Source organism: Pelmatolapia mariae, linkage group LG7, assembly GCF_036321145.2.
Source record: "Pelmatolapia mariae isolate MD_Pm_ZW linkage group LG7, Pm_UMD_F_2, whole genome shotgun sequence".
In the NCBI taxonomy this organism is placed as follows: domain Eukaryota; kingdom Metazoa; phylum Chordata; class Actinopteri; order Cichliformes; family Cichlidae; genus Pelmatolapia; species Pelmatolapia mariae.
In genome coordinates this window covers 42,960,108-42,978,707 of record NC_086233.1, presented here as the reverse complement: position 1 = coordinate 42,978,707, position 18,600 = coordinate 42,960,108, and the positions used below count along the sequence as shown (strand labels likewise).

Here is an 18,600-nt window from a genome sequence, read left to right as displayed (position 1 = left end):
AGTGGCTCAGGGACTCGAAATAGTGTTTAAAAGGTCATGGGAGGCCATCTGTGCACACTCTGAAGCTGTCTTGGAACAGGATAATGAACTCAAGTGCACTCGAAACATTATCCAGGGAAGTGAATTTTATATAGAAGAGTGGTTACTAATCTGAGGAAGTTGATGCAGAAATTGCTGGCCAATTTTGCATAACTCTGTGATTGTATTTTCTTGCGATGTTTAGTATATCGCCTTCATCTGTAGGTAACATTTCAAAAAGGTTTATATGTTTGATCATCCTCTGAATGTTGCTTTTACTTTACACGTGAAATACTCAGGAAATTTTATTGCTATAACTGAAAGATGATCAAGAGCAAAAAATAAAATCAAAAACTGTCAAGACATGTTTTCTCTATTGGGTATGTCACACGTATGGAATAAAGGAAGCAGCTAAGATAATAAGGTTCAAAATATACACCATTTTCATGCATATCTGCACACACAAGCCCACAGATCTGCGTGTAGACATATGTGCGGCCACAGAAGATCTTAAACTTTCCACACTGCTCTGTGATCTGATTAGTTCTCACGCACACAACTTTGCATGAAACAGTCACTTTCTTCATTTTGCTAGACCAATATCCAAGGTTATCTTTATGCAGCACAGTGAAGCATTCTCAAAAAAAATTATTGGTGCCAAAAATATTTGTCGATTTCATTTCTCTGTTCAAACATGAATAATCTTGTGTTTTAGTTAAACAGAATGACCCCAGCCGTGTTAACGTCACTGATGATGCTTTGACGAAGGCGCAGGCAGCCAACCAACCAGTAATCTGCTAATTCAGGCCTGATCTGCTAAATAAAGCGATTTGTGGAGCAAAATTAGATGGATTGTGCAAACAATGCTATGCTCTGTTCTTCCCTTGTTGCCTGAGCTTTAGGGCCAAGTCCAGCCTTTAGACGTGTGTGCGTGTGTACAAAGATGCTTGAGGATTAAAGCATGAGATGTAAAAACATATGTACAGCTCCACCTGCAGCTTACTGCACTAGCCTACCTACATAAAGTAAATTGTGCACATTAGTTAAGTCACTGTCTGGAAACAAGTATGTTTCCTTTTGTTTGGCTTATCATCCTTTAAAAACAGCTTTTGCCAAGTTAAATGAGGATACTGGGCCAGGTTATGGAAGGGATTTTGTAACCTATTTGGCCAGGGTGCCATCACATTGTTTCACATGCTGATCCTGTATTTGTGACACTTAATAGTAGGTCTGAATGATCCCCAAATTATTTCCCAACACTTAAAGTGGGATTTCATTATGTAATGCTACTGGTGCTAACAGAAACCCACAACCAGAACTGATATGACACAGTGTGCTTAGGAAACCAACCTGAAAGAAGAATGTGCAGTAAAGGTCTTTCATCATCAGGGAATGACTTTAGCGAGGCTGGAGGTGTCTGCATTGTGAACTTCTAAAATTATCCTCACAAGCACTAATCATATCAAACAATGGGACTTTTTGTTTTTAAACATGATGCAGTTTTATTAGGACATTTCAGAGCAGCTTACAATGTGAGGTGATCAAAATACTGTCACAACTAACCCGAACCCTGCTAAAATCAGTCCACATGACCAATATCAGCTCATAGTAATGTTTGTGATTTCCAAGTATTTCTATCAAGGCAGTAATTAACATTTCAAAAGCAGTCATTCATCTTGTGTTTTCAAGAACAGCTACATTTATGTCATCTTTTATCCAATTAATAGCTGAATTTTTCAAGTAAGAGCAGATACTTGTTAGAGAACTGCAAACCTCAAACGCAAGAGCACCAACTCTTACTTTATAAATACAATCAAGTCTGGAACGACTAATTTGATCAACCATTTCTACAGACAACCAAAAATCTTTTGTTAGAAGCTCTGAACATGTTTAACATGTCAAAAGCAATAAGTTAGAAAGTGTTTTTGTTCCACATTTTAAAGTTATTTCTCTCCAAAGTGATTCAGGACACCTTCAATTTAACATTTCTAACATTCATTCAGATCGCACTTCCATTAACTCTCTGAACCTGCTCTGATGACTACGAACATCATCACGCAAAAGGAGCCTGCTGAGGTATTTCCCACTGTCCCACCATTACTTTTCTCCTATTGGCCATCAGCAATGATGTCATCTGGCCAGTACTCGTCCTGCATGTAGTGCTTTGATGAGGAGAAGCTTGGCTCGAGTGGAGCGTCGTCATCTCTCAGCTTGTTCTGCACCTCCTGCTCCCACTCCCCCTCCACCAGCTTGTAGAGGTCGAGCGCAGCCTGAGCATCCTCCACTGAACAATGACCTCGCTTCCCAACCTGAGAGAGAGATAGGATCCACAGGGTTACAACTACAGTTACACGAGCATATTACTAAATCTAGTCTCAGATGCCAGAAAATAATTTCAGTGAAGAATGCTGTGACCTGAAAGGAACAATTTTCCAAAACAGCCACTCATCACTTGTTTTACAGCGTCCTCTCATCTCAAGCTCTCACCTGTATGCTCCTGTTCAGCAGCTTATTTGCCAGTGTTCTGAGGGAGGGATAGCATTTACTGGGGAAACCGGCCAACCGGCTGAGGTGACGTGTTGTACTCGTGTCCCTGACCATGTGACAGGGATGAAGCATGTCCAGTGCCTCAAAGTCATTATAGATGGAGTGGCCCACGACCACTTTGCCTTCAAGTATACTGAGGATCTAAGGGAGAGAGTGAGAATCCATGCAAGGGAACAAGAAGGAAGACATAATTTACTTAACATTTAAATATTTTTTTTTAGACTGTAACAGATTCAAATAAGTTTACTGAAGTAATTCCAGAATTCAGGGGTTAGATTTCTGCTGTCATGTACTTCATTTGTAACCTGCTTTGCAGATTCAGTCTCTCTCAGCTGTACCTTGAAGTCTTCATACTTATGTCCTGTGACAGACTAAGGGCTCTAATTTCATCATCATGAAGTCAAGTGACAATGTTTTAAGTGCTCGTGCGCTGCAGTAGTGCTGTTGTGGGAGGAAGCTCGACTTTACACAGTCTGCATTTAACTTTGTTTTCTGTGAAATGCTTTTACATTTTTTTAAAATCTGTTTCCGTCCTGTTTTGCAGTTCGCACTACGTTCTTCTTCGTTAGTATTGAGCTTAGTCTTGGCAGACGATATAAGTGATACTGCCCCGATTAGCTTCCAGTAGTGCATTGCATCTCCACATTTATGCTGTAAATTTTAATAGATAATGTCATTGATTATTGGGACAAAGCGTTGCAGCCCTAATTGGCTTCAAGCATGAACATATCCTCATGCAATCAACATGTTAAAATAGACAAATAAAGAGCAAGACCAAGCATCCTTACACTTTCAACCTGCTACTACACAAAAAAAAGGAAAAAGAAAAAAGGGCCAAGATTTTTAGTTAACGCACCTATTTTGTTCACTTGAGCATCACCCTATCGCACTGCTGGTGGGGTGACAATAACACCAAGGTTGTAAAGTATTCTTCAAATAAAAATTCAAGTTGGGTACATGATAGAACAAAAGTCTGATATACAGCCACCCCCCCCCCCCCCCTTAAGATGATTAAAGTGAATTTTTTCTTCCTTCCCTGTTTTTTTTTTATGATAAACATATTCGCATCATCAATCCACCAGATTATCCCAGGAGAGCAGAGTCTCTATTTTAGAGCCCAGGTTAAATCATTCATCACCGTTGTCTACAAACACTCAGACGTACCTCTTCTCTGGCTTGAACGAAGGGTGTGGCGTTGAGGAGATGATGCCTTCGGATGCCGCTCCAGCGAGTCCTGAAGTCTGTGACAGGCTGACAGGGTTTCACGTATTTATCATACAGCACGTTCCCATGATAGTCCAGGATGCTGCAGCGGGCCAGCTCGCTGCAACGTCCTCCAGGCCCTGTCCCCACCATCTCACAGTCCAATGCCACCACTGTAGTCGGGCAGGAGCTGAAACACGGCGAACTTCGACCACTGGCTGGAGGACTGGCTTCAGAGGCGAAGCCACTGTCCATCTCCCAGCGATCTCCAAGGGCCGCGATCACAGAGTGGTGGTTAGCTGTTCCAGGCACTGACGTATGTTTGGATACATCAGTGCTTTCAGAGTTCAAAGTGCTTTGATTTTCCTGTTCTGGAGCGCTCAGTTTAGACCTTTTGATCAATACGTTTGTATCAAGTGATTCATGGTGGGCGTCCGTTCTTTTCATCTTCATGTTGGCGATTATCCTCTTTTCCTGATGCCTCTTCCTGGTTCTTGCATTCTCCATGGCGCAGAGCACCATGGCTTTTTTACACAGATACCGATAATTGCTGAGAAGACCTCGTGAGGAGGCTTTTCTCCTGTTTGATGACTCCGCCATCATTGATTCGTGGAACAGTTTTCACAGTCATGTCTGAGGAAATAACACAAAAGTCAGGATAGTGATCACCATTATTTAAAAATGTGGCTCATCATGAACTGCAGATTGAGATGACGTGAAAATGATTTTAAAAATTGTTAATGAACTATTCCTGTACAATACACAGTACGTGGGGACTGACAAGTCATTAGCCGGTTAGCATATCCTGGATAACCCGAGGAATACACCAGGCACAAATTAACACAATGTTTCACATGCAGTTTAGTTCCATCCTTTGCACAGCTTCCCTCTTTATCTGCTTTTTACACAGCATCAATAGAACCAGCAATATGAAGCAGGTCTGGTGGAATCACAAGCACCATCTTGGGAGGAAATGATTGGTTAAGGCAGGACCACACCCAGTGTAATTCCTAATACTAATACAATAACCAGAACTTCAAATTTAATCTGTAATGACCTGAAACTAGAGACTCTGAACATGATGGTTTGAGCATGAGCAGGAGAGTGGATATCTTGGAGAAGATGAAGCTACAAGGCAGGAGGAAAAGAAAGACCACAGAGTAGATTAATTACGTAGAGAAAGAGGACATGCAGAGAAAGGGCTGAGGTGATAAAAGAGGATCCTAGGAATAGGGTGAAATGAAGGGAGATGTGGTGATCCCTAAACGGACCAGATCAAATAAGGGATGAATTAATAAATGCAAATGTAAGGCATTTTGCGCACTTGCTTCGCTTTTCAGACCCATAGGCTGTATCGATGTTCTGCAAACAGTCTGAGGAATTATTCATGTTTTTAGGATTGGAAAAACACCCAAGGAGGACTGTCCCTGCATAGTCGCATTTTTGGTACACCTGAAAGTGAATTTTAGCTAATGCGAAAGTAAATCACTTTGGTATAGCCCCGGTTTTTACTTCATGCACTATGAAGACAATTAAGCAAAAAAGTTTGAGGCTAAGGTATTTGATACCACCTGAACATTGTAATTCTCCAGCCACAATAATCTGGACACGTGGCCATACATACGGGTCCTTTTAAGGGCCACATACCTGACACTAACACATTACAAACAGTCCATAAGTGCAGAGTTTGACTCTTCTTAGTGGCATAAATGTGATGGCGGTGTCAAGTTAAAGTTTAAAAACCTTTTCCTCGCCAGTCTTCATGTTGATTAATAATAAATAATAAATCCAGCATACAATTCAGGCTGTATATACAAAGCAACCATCATCCAAACATCATCCGCCTGGATGATCAGGATATGGCGAGGCATTGATAGATTGTAAAAGCTTATAGTTGTTTACAAAAACGCGCTTGGCACTTTTGAAATCAAATACTAGCCGGTAACATTTCAGAAAAAACACTGAAGCTCATATACAACGAGTTTGCATATGACTAAATTCAGCTGGAAATTCCACGTATTTAAACAGTTTGTCTCTCAGTTTTATTATTTAAAAAAAAAAACCCAGCTAGCCGCAGAAAGTCGCGTTAAAAATAAGACACAACGCCCCTTGAGATAGATTACAAGCAGAAACGACGTATTTCTGAACGCTGACAAACACGAGAAGGGAAATGAATTGAGAAAAGGAGTAAAAATATCTCACGTTACCTTCTGAAGCAGCACGTGTAGGGTCTGAACATGCCCGGACAAATCTCCTCTACTCTTTAATCCCATTGGCTCAATCTCTTCTTCTTTAGTTTTCTCAGACAAACTCACCTGCGGAGTCGCCGCCTATTGGTTGGGTGCGTACCCAATGAAATTCCCATTTAAAACCTGCATTTTGCTTTGTCTAGTAATTTGTCTTTATCTAATATTAAACTTTGTTTGATGATGTAAAACATGTAAGCGTGACAAATATGTAAATAAATAAAATTAATAAATACACAAGAAAAGTCTGAGAATCCATCAGCGTCTTCATTTCCTCCAGAGACTCTGGGTTTTTGGTATTTGCAGCAACATCAGTTTTTTATGGGATTGTAGCTGCTCTCTGATCTCCTACCTACGGGAGACGATAAAGTGATCTTATCTTGTATGTTATATACAGTCCACTGCCAAAAACACATGAAAAAGAGAATAAATGTTTTAGCATTAGCTACCTGTAATATAGCCTAAGGGTTTGGAAATGTCCCATTAACAAAACACCTCCCTTTCTTTGCACTCAGTGGAGAGGTACTAAATCTGAACTAAATCTCATGTCAATCCTACATTATTAATTGTAGGACTAATGTCTTCCTTGACAAAATGTTGTGGCATTTTCCCCTTTGGTTCAGTGATGAGTTTGTCACCCATCTCACTTTTATCTTCCATCTAAACAAGGTTAACATCTAGATTTCAAACATGTGAACTGTATCCCCCCCCCCAAAAAAGCTACAGATCAGTAAAACTCAAATCAGGTTTTACAGCTTTAAAAAAAACAAACAAAAAAAAAACAAAAAAAACAAAAACAAAAACAAAGACACCCCACACTAAAGCTTGCTTAAGTCTCAGTTTCACTACAACAGATACATCACTTGTTTACTTTTAGCCACCAAATATTAATTCCCAATGAAAATGATCAACTATGTCTAAGTGTGTGTCAAACAAGAGTTTGAGTTGATATAGAAAAGACTTCAGAGTTCATTTTGGTTTTGTGGGCCTTTTTATTTCACAATCCTTCCAAATGTACAAAATCAAAGGCATGTTACAAAAAAAAAAAAAAAGAAAAAAGAAAAAAAAAAAAGAAAAGAAAAGTTCACCATTATCATGATCCCCTTTGATGACAACAACAAGAAACTAAAGCGACAGATGACAGACTGTATCAAACCAAAGTGCATCAGCCTGAGGTGTAGTAGACAGACCAGGGGAAATAGAAATCTCATGTTTAAAAAGTCATCCCATCTTCCCTAAAAATTGGTTTGTTTTGAAATATTGGGCAGACCCTGGCCAAAACCTCTCCACCTTCCACAGCATTCCCAGTGCAACGAGGACCTAAAGGAAGGGCCACGTCTTTGACTTCAGACCATTCGGTAGTTCACTAAGAGAGGAATATAATTTAGTTCTTTTTCTTCCCCAATCCTCCTGTTGTGGTGGAGGTAGGGAGGGGTGCTGCTGAGTTCCTGTTTGGAGCTTTTATAGCTCTGACTTCTTCTTCTTCTTTTTCTTGGGCTCCTCCTGCATCACCAGCGGGTTTGAGGCCTCCCTCTTCAGGTAGGAGATGAAGTCGCTCACCTCGCGACCTCCCTGCAGCGAAAGCAGAGGGTTCATCAGCAAAGCACAGACATCACTTTGCTGCTGTGAACGGCACTTTAGCAGACACTCACCTCATATTTCTTTGGGCTCAACTTGCGTCCAGCTGGAGAAAAGTAGATTGTAGGGAATCTAGAAGAGGTTGAAGACAAAGATTATGATTTCATGTATCAAACTGCACAGGTAATCACACATGCATGTTAACCCAAGTTCCTTCACCTTTCCCAAAGTCAAGCTTCTCACATAGCTCACAGCTAATCATAATCACAGTCTGTAATTAAGCTTTAGGATGTCTGCAGTTTCATGTGCAATGTTCTGCTTTTCCCCCCCCCCTTTTATCTGTGATGAAGATATGTAGCCCAAGGCAGACTCTGCTTAACACTCCTTACTCGAGGGAATACAGGAATAGTCTCCAAGTTATGTTGAAGGGAACATACTGTATGCTCTGTCACCATGGCAGACAGATATGGTCTTTAAATTCACTCTAATGTCACATACAGGACTCAGCGTGAAGCTTATGGCTGACCTAAATTGTACACCATCACATGGTACGAGAATGTCCTGACTGTTCTGTTTAAAGAAAATATTGCTGGTTTGACTGCTACTAAAGAGTTTTTCAACAATTCACCACACTCAGCTGCTCACTTTCACTGATGCTGCTTATCTTGAACTGTCCACAGCATGTTGGGGGGGAAGAGAACCATAAACCTTTATTTTCATTAAATTAAAAACAGTCTAGGCCTTATCGTCACATTAAATGACTCAGCACTCACCCGCTGACTTCATATGGAGATGGCACATCATTGGCTGTGGCGTCCATCTTGGCAATGACGACGTTAGGATCATCGGCCAGCTTTAGAAACAAACAGGGCAAATTGTTAAGTCTTTGCAAGGCAGTTCATTAAACCTTAACATCCACACGTTAGACTAGTCTACAGGCTGGGTGATGCAGGCCAGAACAAGAGCAAGCTAAACCTGGAGGTCACATGACTTAAAGCCACGTTCTGGATAAGTTACTTAGGAACATGTTATTGTTTTAATGCGAAAGAGATCTGAACTAGCAGCAGTTCAGGATCGCTCCCTCACCTTCTCTCCCAGCTCTGTGTATTTGGGCTCCAGGTTTTTGCAGTGCCCGCACCACGGAGCGTAGAATTCAATCAGCACGTCTTTGCTGTCATCGTTAACAATGGAGTCGAAGTTTTCAGCCACCACAACCTGAAGAGACATTGCAGCTATTAGAGCTGGTTCTGTACTGCAGCCATTTTTCCACCTGAAATACCCAGAACTTCCTCCACTCAAAGGCTATTGTCTGTTTCTACTAATGTGCTGATGCATGCTCAGTAATCCAGATGAGGTAAGATGATGAAATCATTGCTTCCAAATGAACTGAATGATCTTTCTGGTTTATGAAAACATTTTTACCTCTGATTCACTACTTTTGTACCCCACCAGAATTGCAGTCTCACTGATTCATTTAAATAATAATAATAATAATAATAATAATAATAATAATAATAATAATAATAATAATAATAATAATAATCCATCTTTCCAATTTGTTCTGCTGTTCCCAATCCAGAGTGCTGGGTTCCACTGTTAGGAATAATCAAACTGACCGATAGCTCCTGCAGTGGACAAACGGCCTTAGGCTTTATCTCTAGTCCTAGGCAACAGTAAAACTTCATCTCCATTAAAGCTGTCAAAACATGAGGCAAGAGTGTGAAGGGAAGGGGTGGGGGGTGTTGTAGACTGATTATACGAGTTGTGATTATGCGTTGTCACTGAATTAAGCAGAGTATCCAGGATAATTGCACATCCTCACGCTGCATTTATTCATCGTTTGGCATCAGTGTTTGTTTATCAGCTCACTTTTTCCAAGACTGCTGGTCTCAGGAAATACTCAGTTTCCTGCTCTGAATATGTATGACAGAGGCAATTTACTTATTATAGTATGTAAAGCACAGAGCTCCACCCATCTACTGTTGAAATCTTTCAAATAAGATGTAACTACTAAAAAAGAAAGTTGACTTAAAGGCAGTTCACTTCAGCGACTGGACAAACTAGGCAACTGCACTAAACCTCAGCATGACAATTATTTCTTAAATCAATCAAAGCTACTCCAGCCGAGGCAGAGAATAAAAATTTGCAGCTGTCAATGATTATAGGTCCCCTTTAGGCTTAATGTACATTTAAAAGCATAAAGCATGTCCATGAAAAATGTTTAGTACAAATCTTACAAGTGTCAGAAAAAATTGATCTCACCTTAACAGGTCCATCGTTGTCCTCTGGGATGGGTTCTGATTTGAGATAGCGTTTCAGCTTGCCATCAAAGTAGTCCTGCAAGAAACGCTCCAGAGCTTTTCCATCACGACTGTTGAAAGACATTCAACGAGTCAGTAAAGTCACAATTCTCCTTGAGCTGGAAGTCATTAACTAGGCACCGTTCTTTTAGCAAGCGCCTCATCCACCAATTAGTTTCTTAGGCAACCGAGGTGGGAATCAGACACTGCACGATACAAGATCATCACATTTATACATTTTTGTGATAAGGCGAGTTGTGCAATAAATACTGTGATATCACCTTTTCTTAAATACAAATTAAAAGTTTAAACTTTGTCAATATCAGTTTTATCCAATAAGGTCAATTTCTTACTTCAGATTTGCTGCAAAATGAGACGGAGCTTAAACGCAGTCCCCAAATGCTACCATCTGTAACTGAATGGGGGTCAAATTGGCAATTACATGCAGTCGGTTTCTGATAATACAACTGTGATAAATCATCAAAGCAAACTGTGTTCAATGTTGGATGCTTTCAGTTGAACCAATTTAAGCCAAGTCTGCTCAGCTAACATTATCTCAGGATGGTGGTGCATGAGATGAGCACTCTTGTTCATTATATTCCCAGATTACGCCATTTATTTCATAACATATCAATATTTGGTGTCCAGTTTTTATACAGTGTTTCCACACCATCACGAAACTACACTGTTTAGATGTTATACTCTATGTAGCAAGGGTTTTATTAAATCCAACTAGCAACTTGTGACGTGATGTGTGTGTGCACTGGTGGGGAATTGTGGTGAAAAGTTGTCCTGGACTTACGAGAACTCCTCAGTCATGGTGTATTTGTCTCCTTTAGCGGTGCGGATGGCCACGACAGGCAGTTCGCCACTGGGATTCAGGCCAAACTCAGACAACTCGTGGCTGAACATGTTCTTGTTAGCTACAGCAAAGTTCAGCTTCTTGCCCTGAACCAGGAAGCCCTTTGCCACCTTCATCACCCTGAAAGATGCCAAGATGGTTTTAATCATGCTGCCAAAAACAAAGATACTACTGTGGAGGATTAAATTAAGGTATTAAAAAAAAGATCTGGTCTCATTTTCGTTTCTTAGCATGTGGCTAACTGCCAAAGGGGAGGTGCATGGTCTTGTGCTAAACAGAAAACAAAACTTATGATATTCAAGATCGATTTGAGAATCAGCCATCTCTGCACAGTGCAGATTTAAAGTTGGCAGGGAAACTGCAGCTACAAAAACAGAAAAACGCCACAAACCTTAAATTAGCTTCCCCCCCCCAAACACCTACCTGTTCCTCCAATAGTTGGAGCCTTTAGGGTTTTTCTCATAGTCAACATCATAATAAGCCACCAGAAGGTCCTTCCCTTTCAGCTGGTCCTTGTTGTTGTCATTCATGTGGGGACAGAATCCAAAGCTGAGAAAAAAAAAGAACACACACACACACAAAAATAAATAAATAAATAAATATCAAAGTAGAGCTTTGAGTTTAGCCTCCAAATCTGTGATGCTGAAGCAAAATGAAATAGCAAATAAATAGGAGTATCCTGCATTGTGTGCACATGGGCTTGGGTTAAAAAAAACAAAACAAACACTACATGTGTAGACTGGTTATAGCAGGAGCACTTGTAAACCACGCGGAGGAGATAAGCAAACAACTGCTCTCTGTAGGTGCGTCAAATGTCAAAGTTATTACCCAAAATAAAAACCCATATCAAGTCCCTATTATCTGTTACGCTGTTGCAGTGGTGGAGGTGCATATCTGAACACCAGCTTGCGCTAAACCACTTTCAGGTGCATTCTCTTTTCTTCTCTCTGAATGTCAGTTGAAGTGGATACCCTTAAATCTTTCTCAGGTTTCTGCAGCTACACCCACCTGCAGTTTAAACTCTCTGCAAGGAGAGCCAATCACAAAAAAGCTTGCTTAAAAGGGAGACCAACTGAATCTGCTTGTGTCAGACAGAACTAAAATAAAGGGAGCTCTAGATCCCCAGATAGGATAATTAAGGGCCATTTTGAAATGTGAATCATGCAAAGCTACTCTAGTACCAAAATCCAAGAGTATATATAAAACTAGAATGAGCATGGTTTCCTTTTAAATATTCAAACTGAAGGGACATTTTAAACATATTAAAAAAACATTAACAAAGTAAGCTTCATGTCAATGAGCTTCAGACTTATACAATTAAAACCATGTTTTAATTTAATCTGCCTGGATCAACTGTACGTACTTTATAAAGTGGGTTGAGGTCAAACTCACACTCTGCATATAAACAAGATCTCAAATAGAGTTTCCATCTTAGCTGATCCCCTTCAAGACTGATTAAACAACGGGTCACAAAATCATTTTTTCCTTTAACTGAAAATTCCATTATCTACTGGTGTTATTACACTTTGAGGCCAATTTACTATGAAGTAATATTTATTCAGTGCCAAACTCTTTGCTACTGCCAGAACTGAACTGTGTCCCGAGAGGACAACTGCCTACCAAACAAGACCCTGTTGGCACTGGGTCAAACTTGTAAATATGTACCTTTGAATGAAAATTGACTCTGTATTCAATCCTAAACAGATCAACTAATTATAGACTGATTATTTTGATGCCTCTACAAAGTGTCTCTTCTAAACAGCAGGACTCACATGTTGTCCTGGATGAATCTCTTGATTTTGTTGCTGGTGTATTTATCCTCACTGAATTTGACCGAGCTGTCTTCAAACTTGTTGTTGAGTTGGGGTGGACGGAACAAAATGACTCCCCTGTAAGCCGAGAAAGAAATATTTCACTAACAGCAGATACAAAGGTGAGACCAAATGTATAATAGTGTTATTTTTAAATGCTTTGGTGAGAGACGTCTAAAGAGATCTACTCACTCTCCCTCAATGTCATGGCTTTTGAGGAGAGCCTCAGCGTTTGTGTGGGCGAAGCGGTAGTTGTCCCTCAAGGCGCTCGCTGCCCTCAGGAACTCAGCCTGTTCTTGGCTCTTGTCATCAGCAAAGAATCCTGGGAAGGAAAGGTCAGTTAGATCAGGATTCAATATCAGCAGCAAAAAGCGGCAATAGTGTCTGAACAAAAACTGAATAACATAAAATACCCTAAACTTTAAATTATGAAGAATGTTACTAGTGAAGAGCTTTAAAAAGACCTTTAGACAGGTTTCCTTAACTAGATGCTTACCGACAACACTTGCATCTTGATCTGCAAGAAACTTTTCTAGGTCTGCGTTGTCCTTGAGCACCACAGAAGCTGGACCAGCCTGCTTCTTCAGGAAGCCGACAATCCCATCTGCAAAGAGAAGTAGTGAGGTGAGAAGGATGCAAAAAGACAGCGAAGAGCCACAGGACCATTCGCCTGCTCATTTCTGCCATTTGTACACCGATTTAAGATGCAAACATAAGAAACTGAATGAGTGGGTGATGTGGCAAAGAGATCAATTCACATCTCTTGTGGTAGCAAACTTGCTGGTTTTATCTTGAAAGTTCAGCTTAGAGTACGAACGTTATGCTCTTTTGTATACGAGGTTCCGTTTGTATGAATTTTATGTTGAAAATTCAGTCACTGTTAGCCATCTCTTGTTCCTTTACCTTTAAGGCTGGTTAGGCTGCTGTTGTGGAAAACTGTATCCTTTAGTGATCTCTCCACATAGCCCTCATCCCAGTAAGGATATCATTTTCACATAATATAAAGGATTCCTCCAAAAGGCAGATCGAACGCCAAGTTAAACACCTAACTCTCAGATCTTCCAGTACTAAAAGACATGAGGGCAATACCTGCAGTTCTGGGACCATCATAGGGACCAGATTCATCGCCATCCCTGAAGATCTTGAGGGTTGGGTAGCCACTGACGCCATATTTGCTGCATGTGTTGCTGTTGGCAGTGCAGTCAACCTAAGCGGAAAAGCAAACTATTCTCACTTTTCGATGAGACACACAGAGCACTGCAGTTCAGAGTGCAGAGAAGCCACACTGAAGGGGACAAAGTTAAGTGATCTGTGTTGTGCAGTACCTTGGCCAGTGGGACGATGCCTTTCAAACGTGTGGCTGCTGCCTCGTACTCAGGTGCCAAGCGTTTACAATGGCCACACCTAAAGTCAGATGATATGGATTAGTCAAACGGGCAAAAAAACCAAAAACAAAAAACTTTAGGGCCTAGCCAGATGAAGACCCCAAGGTAGACCTAGTGGAATCTGATGATGCAACTTAACTATGTTTGAATAAATGGAAACCGGTTTAAGTACAAGCAAAAACATTAAAAATGTACTGAAGATTTAATTAGCCACATATTGTTACAGCTGTGCTTCATGTTTTCTCAGGTGCCTATATAAAGTTGTCCTTAATATAAGACAGACCATTATTATAATATTGCTTGCGTTTTCTGTAGGTCGAAAACCCGAAGGTTTCGATTATATTGAGGAAATAAAACCAAGACTAAATATTAAATCTTCATAAAAATTTGTGAATATTTGCCTTTTTCAAACCATTAAAGAGTTTAGGTACTAGACAGCACAAAATGTACTCGTTAGTGCTTTATTATAAGGAATACTGTACATTTTTATTTTATTCAAGTTTGGCACAAGGGCACACGTCACATTTCCTCTGGGCCAATCCCAGGTGGACACCAAAACTTTCCTGGCCAATCAGAAGGTTACAACAATGAACGGACACACCCCCCAACTTCCTCATAGCCTCATTCGCACATAATCTCCTCTTTTCTTTTCTTTTTCTTTTTTTTTAAACGGAAACTAAGCGGAGATAAAATACGACTAGTTAGTCACCGTTTAAGGTAGCGTTTTCAGTGTGCCACTAAACCGTAGCACCTCTTAAAATGCGACGTAAAATAAAACGCCAAACACATAGCGAATTAGCTTGTGCCTTTCGACTAATAGCTAACATGCTAATGCCTGGTCCTAAGCCAAGAAGCGAGCGAATTTGACAGTTCTGCCTCCATTAAAGTTAGCAACAAACAGCGATGCAGTTTGCACAATTAATTGCACGTTTCCGACAAAACGAAAACCCCCACTGACATTCACGATGCTGCGAGTTCTGCAAGTGGGTACCGCTCAACTGTTAACCGCAAAGCGAGTAAGCTAGGATTCGCGTTTTTCACTTATGCAAATTTCTCTAATACTTCGGAGAAAACATGTGACAAGACTCACCAAGGGGCAAAGAACTCCACGAGAATGAGCTCATGGTCTCCGATCCTGCTTTCGAAATCGTCATCCGTGTACTCAAGCACATCACTGGCTCGAGAGAACCCGGTGAGAGCGGCCAAAAAGATGAGTCTCAACATCGCACACGGCGCTTACTGAGTCCTTTAGTTACACAGAACGGTTTTAGGATGCAGATGGGGTCCGTAGAAGCGCCCCTCTTCAGCTGTGCTGCAAGGGGAAAGCCAAGGCTGCGAGCTCCTCAGACAGGGCCAAGTGCAGACTGGTCGATAGAGAAAGAGAAAGGAATGGAGGCGGTGTAGCCCTTCACACAGGCTGCGAAAACTCTCATAACCACAGTGTGGCAGCCTCCCATTGGTTCATTTACACAGTCACTCTGCCTCGATTATCCAATCAGAAGGAGGCAAATAAGACCTCATCGTCTCCAATCAGGAATGGGCAAATCATGGCTTTTTAATGTCAACACAGCAACCTGTCCAGGATGTACCCTGCCTCTTTCTCTATGACAGTTGGGACAGGCTTCAGTCTCCCGTGCCCCCGAACTAGTTAAAGCAAGGGTGTTAAACACAAGGCCCGGGGACAGAATCGACCCGGCGAAGACCCTAACCCATTGGATGGCTTTGGAAAATGAGAGAGGAGGGATAGATTTTGGACTTCTCCTGTGTTTTTATAGGTTTTACAGCGTTTTGTACTGATTAAGACCGCCACCATTGCCATCCATACTACACCAATTTAGTAGTAGTAATAGATAAACAATACCAATTAAATACAGTTTTTAAAAATCTATCTACAATAGAAATGTCGGGGGGGGGGGGGGTTATAATAGTTTGAATGAATAGTGTATGTGAGAAATAATTGAAAAATAAATACTGAAATGACCAAAAAATAAAGTCAGACTATTTAACTGTTGGGAAAGGTAGATTTGAAAGTAGATTTTAAAAGTAGCTTAAAGTCATGTGAATTATGTATTATCTGTAATATATAGGGTGGCATACAGGGTTACAACATACTAAATGTGTGTCAAATAGTTATCATAGTTTTATTTAATTTTCATTATTTTTCAATTTAGTTTTATTTTACTCAAGCATCGTATAGATCGATAACTCTCCCGGCTTGCTGTGTTGGCAAATATGACTAAAGTGTTGAGGGTTAAAACTGGTTTTTTATACACGTATTGCAGATCATAGCGGATTTATAAAAGCATATAATCTTCACATGTAGAGTTTTTGGAAGTAAACCAAATAAGTATTTAACTCTTTATGGTTCAAAAAGTCAAGGTCTAGAAATGTTATCAACCTTTCACACATTTTCACTCCTTTGTAGAAATGCTAGCAGTACCCCACCAGGAATAGCAATTTGAAAAACTGGTGGCTTTACTGCTATTTTCAAACTGCTTTAATGTTTCCTAAGGTCACTTTGAGAAACTCTGCTAGGCGATTAAAAACACTATTCCTTTGTCCTTTGTTGATGGAGTGCGATGGACATCAAAATCTACCATGCTGCTCCAAAATATTCAATATGGTGCTTCAAAGGACATAGGATATGTATGAGTCATGTCCTTTTCAAACTCATCAAACAACTGTAATTTATGAACATTTCTGTCTCACTAGAAAAAAAATCAGCACAGGATAAAGGTTGTTATTCAGAACTGTGTGCTAATTTAATTTACAGTAATCCAAGTGGACCCAAACCATGCCAGACTAGTACTTATGCAGCAATCACATAACCAGTGTCAATGAGGAGGACACTGTCTTTGGAGTGAATGAGCTTATGAGATCAAGCTTCTGAAAGTATTCTTCTTCTTTCTTTGGCACTCAGAAGAGGTCATTCATCATCTTGTGCAGCTACACTATGGACAGAAGTATAACCTGTTAATCATTGAATTCAGGTGCTTGCAGTCCTATTGCCACAGATGTACAAAACCAAACACCCTTTCCATGCAGTCTGGCTTTACAAACATTTGTAAACAATCACTCATTCTACAGAGCTCCTCGATATTTCATGAACAGCTGTAAGTGGCATTATTTCAGAGTGGAAGTGTTGAGGAACCACAGCAACTCATCCACAGAGCACCAGGGCAAGGAAAGTCACAGAGTGGGCTCGACAAGTGCTGATTCACATAGTGTGTAAAGGTCACCAATAGCTCTGCTGACCCAATAACTGCAGAGCTCCAGTGCTATCACCACTCACTATTTGTGTTGATGGCATTAACATCAGAACAAAGCGTGTGCGCCAAGTGCTTCATGGGTGGTTCAGGGCTCCCATGGCCGAGAAACACCTGTAGGTGTAATGTGGAGGTGGCTCAGTACTTTTGTCCATAGGGTTTAGTTTTAGAGTAATGACTACACTCGGAAGTTGCAAAATATGGGTCAAAGATCTTGTGCGCTCACAGTCCATTACCCCAGGGTGTGGTGAGGTCATTGATCCACTTGTGCACCAGATGCAAAAAGGGGCATCCGAGAGTATCCACTGGTTTTTGAAATCATAGTTCAGTCATGTAGCAGATTTATTCAGGCCACCAAACTTTTCATTACAGTCTTGAAAGGGCCCCATTCTGACTCAAAGCACTCTACACTACAAGCCACTTGTAAGCACTCATTGGTACAGCACTTCCCGAGGTACAGAACCTACTGTATGCCAGGTCCAAAGCCAGTTTAGTATCAATTAACTTAATGTGCATGACTGTGGACTGTGAGAGCAGGCCAGAGTACCCAGAGGAAAGCCACACAGGCACACAGGGAACATGCAAACTCAATCCCAGCTATCCAGGAGATTCAAACTAATGTGAGAGACAACATGGAAGAACACAGTTAGACTGCGATGAGCATTTTTGTTAGTTCAGAAAAATGAAAGCACAAGAAGGGAGCTGTTGTCCTCACACATATCTGCACATTTAAAAGGGCATTTTACTTACAAAAAAATAAATAATTTTGTGTAGTCAGTGCATTTCCTGCAATTAACACAAAGATGTGACAATATTTTAATTAGTTCAAAGAACCCACATTGATTAAGTGAGAAACTAAATCCTGCCTAATTATATTGTACCCAATGCAGGAACTCCAGCAACACTTGAGGGAAGATGAACAACTTTATACCTAATGTTAAAGCCCCAACAGACACACTTTCTATGTCTCAAAAGAGTAGAAACTTTAATCTGTTCTGTACGCATACAACATAAAGTCTATTTTTTTACATGATAACACTGTCACTGACTTCATTTGTACAGTGATTTAACATATTCACTTTTGAAAATAAATAAATACATAGACACAGGATTTTTCTACAGGTCCCCAAATTTAGTCAGAATGGAGGTCTTGCTGTAGCTTATGTTGCACTGAAGTTGTGAAAATATCTAAACAAACTTACGGGTCAACACATTACCAAAACAAAGTGACACGTCAGCTTTTAATCATTTAATGGAAACTGATGATTTATCATCATTGTCCAGCAGTCACATCTACTGTTGCTGTAACGGGGACAGTGTTTGACTTCCAGAATGAAAATTGCCCAATTTTAATTATATTTGCAAAGTCACACTTCAACACACT

At 40.5% G+C, this 18,600-nt stretch overlaps 2 protein-coding genes across 3 annotated transcripts; both read right to left on the bottom strand.

Moving 5' to 3' along the window:
* Positions 1–1,516: 1,516 nt before the first annotated feature.
* LOC134632303 (apoptosis-enhancing nuclease-like) lies at positions 1,517–6,023 on the bottom strand. 2 transcript variants are annotated; one of them, XM_063480977.1, is made up of 4 exons: positions 5,976–6,023; positions 3,730–4,401; positions 2,506–2,706; positions 1,517–2,327 (listed from the first exon to the last, which is right to left on the bottom strand). In XM_063480977.1, the coding sequence occupies exons 2-4, from the start codon at positions 4,369–4,371 to the stop codon at positions 2,127–2,129; spliced, it is 1,044 nt and encodes a 347-aa protein (XP_063337047.1). In that variant the 5' UTR covers positions 4,372–4,401; positions 5,976–6,023; the 3' UTR covers positions 1,517–2,126. The 2 variants fall into 2 exon arrangements, with proteins under 2 accessions (XP_063337047.1, XP_063337046.1); XM_063480976.1 differs by lacking the exon at positions 5,976–6,023 and adding an exon at positions 4,826–5,611.
* Positions 6,024–6,982: 959 nt separating this feature from the next.
* On the bottom strand, positions 6,983–15,354 carry pdia3 (protein disulfide isomerase family A, member 3). Its single transcript, XM_063479180.1, has 13 exons — positions 15,041–15,354; positions 13,891–13,969; positions 13,655–13,772; positions 13,062–13,169; positions 12,758–12,887; positions 12,527–12,643; positions 11,178–11,303; positions 10,695–10,874; positions 9,855–9,963; positions 8,679–8,807; positions 8,366–8,445; positions 7,667–7,724; positions 6,983–7,586 (listed from the first exon to the last, which is right to left on the bottom strand). The coding sequence occupies exons 1-13, from the start codon at positions 15,172–15,174 to the stop codon at positions 7,476–7,478; spliced, it is 1,479 nt and encodes a 492-aa protein (XP_063335250.1). The 5' UTR covers positions 15,175–15,354; the 3' UTR covers positions 6,983–7,475.
* Between the last annotated feature and the right edge of the window lie 3,246 nt (positions 15,355–18,600).